Raw genomic sequence first — 6,147 nt, forward strand, 5'->3', positions numbered from 1 at the left:
TGAGAAGTGAAATGGGAACGGGAATGGCTGAAGTTTTCTTAGTTGTTCCATGCCCAGAACAAAAGTCAAACCAGCAGATATGATTGGGATTCAGTGTTGTTGTTGCAAGCAACCCAGTTCATTGCATTCACCGCACCACCCTTTGCATTGTTTTCTTGTACCAAAATGAATGGGGTGGGAGAACAATAGTAACATAACTTACATAATTAATTTTGTAAACTAAGTTCACTGCAGTGGACTGTGAGATGAATAATGTCACTTTGGGCAGAAGGTGGACTGCAGCAGAACGGAAACAGCACTGCTTATGACGAATACAGGACAGAAGGGGAAACGGTGTCTTCTTACACCTCCTATATCCAGCGTTAGTTCTACTCAGAGAGTAGGCCTTTCGAAATTAAAGGACCTAAGTGTGTCATGTCTATTACAGTGGTACCTCGGGTTACATACGCTTCAGGTTACACACTCCGCTAACCCAGAAATATTACCTCGGGTTAAGAACTTTGCTTCAGGATGAGAACAGAAATTGTGCTCCGGCGGTGCAGCGGCAGTGGGAGTCCCCATTAGCTAAAGTGGTGCTTCAGGTTAAGAACAGTTTCAGGTTAAGAACGGACCTCTGGAACAAATTAAGTACTTAACCCGAGGTACCACTGTATTGTTATTCAGACCCACTGAAATTAATGTTGGACGCACGTCATACAACCTGAAATGAAGAAAGACAGAAGCACTTTACAATCATTAAAAAAGATGTGTGCCAGGAAGCTTCCTCACATGCAGGTGGTGGTGGGGTTTCTGCTGGTTGGAGCGAATAGTTGGCTCTGCGTGTGAAACCTCAAGAGTTAAGAAACCCCAGAGGACAGGACAGTCTTGGAGAAGGGCATCCTTTGCCAAACTGGGGCCTTCCAGATGTTTAGAGTGACAAGTCCCATCAGCTGGGACAGCTGGGGTGGCCCACAGTCGAGCACTTGTATTGCAAGCAGAAGGTCTCAGGTTCAATCCCCGATGGCATTACCAGGTAGGGCAGGGAGGGAGTCCTTGCCTGGAACCCTGAAGTGCTGCTGCCAGTCAGTGTGGACAATACTGAGCTGGAGGAACCAAAGGTCTGATTCGGTATAAGGCAGCTTCCAGCATTTGGGTCGCAATTTGCCACAACGTGATTAAGGTTCGTGACAACCTTATGCTGTGATGTGAGGCGGTGGAGACACTAGATGACTGATTTGCCAGAGGCCCGGAGTTGTCCCCTTTTGACTGGCAGGCCTCCTGTAGGGCTTAAGAGAAGCTTGCCATTGCACCAAAGGGGAAAGCCTTCCCTGTTGGACACCCCCTTGTGTGTTCTTTGCTTGGTCTTGTCTTTGGGGAACCCCCAGGGCTGCCTCTCACGCCTCCTCCTTCTCTCCCCGCAGCGCGCCTTCAGCGACGTGCAGGCTGGCGGGGAGCCCCAGCGCAGCCCCAGGATGACCCCGCCTCTTGCCTGGTGATGCAACAGCCTGTCAGCCGTTGGGTGTGGCCAAGAGAAGATGAGGGGGCTGCATCTCTGCTTGGCTTGGGAACTGCCGGAGAAAGAGAGAATGAGGGACTATCACTTTGTGCTCTTTCTGGTGCTGGAGAAAACACCTCTGTGGCACCCCATTGTGGACCTGGATGCAAGAGGGCAGGATGCAGGAGTTGCAACAGCGGCCATGCTGGCTGTGGGACCCTCTGGGTGTCCGTGGCTTTCTACGAACTGTTCAAGGACCAGATTTTCTTCTCTCCTCCATTCAGGACATGCATTCCTTCAGCCCCCCCCAATCCTAAGCCTGGCATGTTAGTGGATGGTCCAGGGCACTGAATCCCTGTGGGGTTTTTTTTTTTTTTTAAAGCCCTAGATCTCCCACCCTTTCTCTCCCCACTTCATTTAAAGCATAAACTTTGTTTTTCAAAAAACTTTGCTTATAGGGAAACTGGATGCACTGCCTAGTGCAGTACTGGCAAGACCCCAGACCCACTCGCTATCCTAATTTGTGTGCGACCCAATCCACATATAGGGCACCAGGCCCAGAAAATCATGTTCGGTATCTGATAGCTCAGAGTAAGCCCTGACAGCAAGAGCAAGAAGTTTGGGCTTCCATTCCCCGAAAAGTTCAGCATTTATTTGTATAAATCACCACGTGCAAATCCTGTTTGGCACATTTGTATCACAGGGCTGATTCTAGCAATACCCCTGCCCTGAGCTGTGAGACCCAGGAGACAGAGAGGGACAGGCAGAACTGCCTTTCTTTTCTCCCCTAAATTTCATGGGCCTTCATGAGGAGTCTGGCTTTTGGTTTCATCCAACCAGTTTACTGTTGCATCTGGGCAGGGTGGGAGGAGGGAGGTTTGTGCACCAATTCCCCAAACAGCTTCTCCTTGGGGAATTCTTTGATGCCCCTGGCAGGTATCTAAAGTTGCCCAGGCCGAGATGCTTTGCTTTTTCACTCTTTCACCTCAGCTAGTCCTGGTTACCCTCTGGGCTCTGCAACCTGCTCCCAAAAAGGGTGTCCATATCATCAGAAACACATCAGGCCAGTCGTCTGGGGAATGCTTCTGCCCCAACCGGTTCACCCTGGCAAATAAGACTGAAAGCATCCAGGAGTGATCACTCCCTGAAGCTGCACTCTTCTCCCTGGGAAGGCTTCATCCTCATCTGGTGCTCTCCATATGTTTTGGATGGCAACACCAGCCCACATGAGGGGCACCAGGCCGGGGGATGCTTGCCTGGACTGTGGCAAAACCTCTTTCAGCACAGCAGAGCGAGTGGAGTTGCTCATCGCTCCATGAAATACAAGGAGCTGCCTTATACTGAGGGATGCTGTGTGCAGCCAGGGACCATCAGGGTCTCTGGCAGAAGCTTTTCTATTCCCCACCTGCCCCACTTACTCTAGGTTCTCTTAGATGGAAATTAAACCCAGGACTTTATTTTCTCTCCATCCCACCACCCGTTGTGCTTCAGGAAGAAGCCACCTTTCCCATCTAACCTTTTCTCTCCATGCCCCTCTGGAGGAAGCAGCTTCTTGGTAGCCTTGGCCAAAAGCACAGACTCATCACCACCCAGTGCATTAACTACACTTGACCTTAGTGGGCTCTTGGGCTTTTCATTTTTTAAAATTCTTCCGTTGTTGTTTTTAAACCCTGCCCAGCTGTACCATCCCCTCGCTGCAAACTGTTCCGTCTTGCACTGCTTCAAGTGCCAGGTATTGGCGTCTCTCTTCGCCATAGCTGAGCCACCCAGGTTCCCATTTGTGGTTCATCCAACCTTCCTCCAACCTGGTGCCCTCCAGATATCTTGGACTACAACTCCCATCAGCCTTAGCTGGCGTGACCATATGATGCTAGGGCTGATGGGAGTTGGAGTCCAAAATATCTGGAGGGCTACCAGGAAGGCTGACCAGTAACCAGCCTTGCCACTGGATAATCTGTGCTGTGTCCAGCTAATCCTGTTCAAGGAGCTTTTTGAGGCTGTTGTATGACTGTTCTGACTTGACGTTGCAAAGTGACAGAGCCAGGTCCCCCTCTTTGCTTCCAGACAATATCTTCTTGTGATGTTTTTCAATGATTGAAGAGCTCCTATCAAGGACAATGTATATATGCCTGGAGCTGAGTTTCCATCCAACTTGACATGCTCCCCTCCAATAAAGTGATGCTGCCCTTGCAGCAAAACCTTTTGCATGTGCAAGGTTACATCGCTTTGATCCCTGATGTGAGACCAAGCCTCTAGAGAGGGAAACTGTGGTTTGTTTCTGGAGCTGGCCAAAAGATTGCCACAGTGCAAATGTGGTTTTGGTGGCATTCAGAGCTCTCTCTCTCTCTCTGTGTGTGTGTGGGTGGGTGGGTGGATGTTGATGGTGCACAAAGGCAGGAAAAGCAGAGTGTGGCATTGTGTAGGCTGCAGCTTCTTGAGACACTCAGGTTTTTAAAACACACATTTCTGGTTCATTTGGGTTGCAACGATATGCTTGCGATTGTGAGCGCAAGGCTTGGTGATATCTTACAAGCTGAGCAGGCAGGTAGGGAGAGGCGACCAGGCATTGGGTCCCAGTGGGAGGGATGCAGCTGTGTTCATCCTTCTCTACAGCAGCCCTTGCTTGAGGGCACAGCCTCTTCTCTCCTCCCCCCTTGCAAGTCAACGGAGAGATCAGTCCATCCATTAGCTTTCACTAATCGTTGGTGCAGGTGCATCTGGAGGTATCCAGGGAAGGGAGAAAGGTGACCTTTCAAGAGCCAACCACTTCCAATTTAAGGACAGCTGATTACAGTGACATTTGCCACAGAGATGCGAGTTAAAGAAACATAAGGAAGGCAATGCAGAGCATGCAACTGAAGACCCATTGTCCTCTTTGCTGCAGGGATGGGGGAACTGCTGGCTATCCAGGTGTTGTTTGGGCCAACCAGGATGTTTTGCTCCTAGAGGCAAAACTGAAAATGCTGCCCCAGCCTCCTCCTCCACCTCTGCCATGTGCCTGCCCACCACCCTCTGCCGTATGCCCACCCAGAGGGTGGCAGATGCACAGTAGAGGAGGAGGTGGTGGCAGTTCTGTCACTCCTCCCAGCTGCTGAGAGCCTGCCACCCTGAGGCAACTGCCTCAACATGTCTCTTGGGTGGGCCAGCCCTAGTTGGACTCCTCATCCCCATCAGTCCAAGCCAGGATCACCAGTGGTCAGCGATCATGGGAGATGTAGTCCAGCAACTGCTGGAGAGCTGCAGGTTTCCCTCCCCAGAGGGTTGCCTCGCCAGTCCAGTGTGAATGGCACCCGTCACTCATGGTCACCAACCAAGCATGTTCACAGCTCCAGATCTCCACTGACTTCCTGCACAGCCTGCCCTGAGCTTTAGCCCACAGCCTGCTGTGTCTGCCGTGACAGTCAGCATGCCAGGAGCGAGAAACACTCTGGTCTGTCACCTGCTCTTTGCTACGCCTTGGCAGCGGATCTGTCTCTCGATGGGCATGTGGTTCTTTGTTCATAATGCAAAGTCTTCTTGGTGAGGTCATGTGCAGGGGAGGCCTGGCGGCCTTGGCAAGGGTGATCATTAACTGCGAGCAGGTCAGCCACATCACCTGCTCATTGATGGTCAGAAAGTGGGTCAATGAAAAACAGCAACTCTTCCAAAGTAACCCTGGCTCTCTCCTGCTGCGTTTTGCTGGGTCCTCTGAAAATCTCGCTCAGTAACAGAGTTGGCATTCCACAGGTCCCACTGCCAGCACAGGGCACTTGCACTTTTCTTTCTGTTGCTGTTTTGTTTGTCTAGGTGTTGATCTAAATCTAAAATATGTAAGCAGTAGCAGCTTGCCTGTCATTTCTTGCAGACGTAACCACAGCTTAAAGTTGGAACCACAACTTTGTTGTTGTTTAGTCGTGTCCGACTCTTCATGACCCCATGGACCAGAGCACGACAGGCACTCCTGTCTTCCACTGCCTCCCACAGTTTGGTCAAACTCATGCTGGTAGCTTCGAGAACACTATCCAACCATCTCGGCCTCTGTCGTCCCCTTCTCCTTGTGCCCTCCATCTTCCCCAACATCAGGGTCTTTTCCAGGGAGTCTTCTCTTCTCATGAGATGGCCAAAGTATTGGAGCCTCAGCTTCAGGATCTGTCCTTCCAGTAAGCCCTCAGGGCTGATTTCCTTAAGAATTGATCCACAACTTAGAACCTACTCATAATATTAAAGACTCTAGTCCACTAGGTCTCTCCAGCTGTTTCCATGAGTCTGGGCAACTTGTCTTATTGATCGTTGCATCTCATATGGGAGATGGATTAAGCCCAGGTGTTGTGCAAGGATAAAAGTCTCGTCTTGCCTCTGGCTGCCCTGACCTGGCACGTCAATTTCTCAGCCAGAGCAACAAACCACATCTGAGTAAACCACAAGTCTATTGACAAAACCTTCTGCAGAGTGCCAACATATAGCAATTTCCTAAAAAGCAGCTCCCAGCAAAAATGTCTGCAACTCCAGATGAGGGCTTTGTGAAGATCTTAACTCCCCTCTCGCCCCCACCGGCCCCGAAAGGGGAGCAGGGGTAGGGTGGCACAGTGGCTCATGTGATGCCCTGAGATCACTTTGGGCACAATGCCCAGGGATGGGGCGGCTGTTCTTTTGTGCAAGAGGGTGGCAAGGCAACTGAGACCTAGCTTTCACTT

At 50.7% G+C, this 6,147-nt stretch overlaps 1 protein-coding gene across 4 annotated transcripts in view; it reads left to right on the forward strand.

The window, feature by feature from the left end:
- GRID2IP (Grid2 interacting protein) overlaps positions 1-3,677 on the forward strand; it is a 69,775-nt gene extending 66,098 nt beyond the window's left edge. For all 4 annotated transcript variants that reach the window (XM_080981685.1, XM_080981683.1, XM_080981684.1 and 1 more), the window contains one exon: positions 1,401-3,677. In XM_080981685.1, the coding sequence (XP_080837811.1) occupies positions 1,401-1,475 (75 nt within the window). In that variant the 3' untranslated portion in view covers positions 1,476-3,677. The remainder of the gene's footprint in view (positions 1-1,400) is intronic.
- Positions 3,678-6,147: the final 2,470 nt, after the last annotated feature.

The sequence above is a fragment of the Podarcis pityusensis genome (assembly GCF_964106645.2).
Source record: "Podarcis pityusensis genome assembly, chromosome: 14".
NCBI lineage: Eukaryota > Metazoa > Chordata > Lepidosauria > Squamata > Lacertidae > Podarcis > Podarcis pityusensis.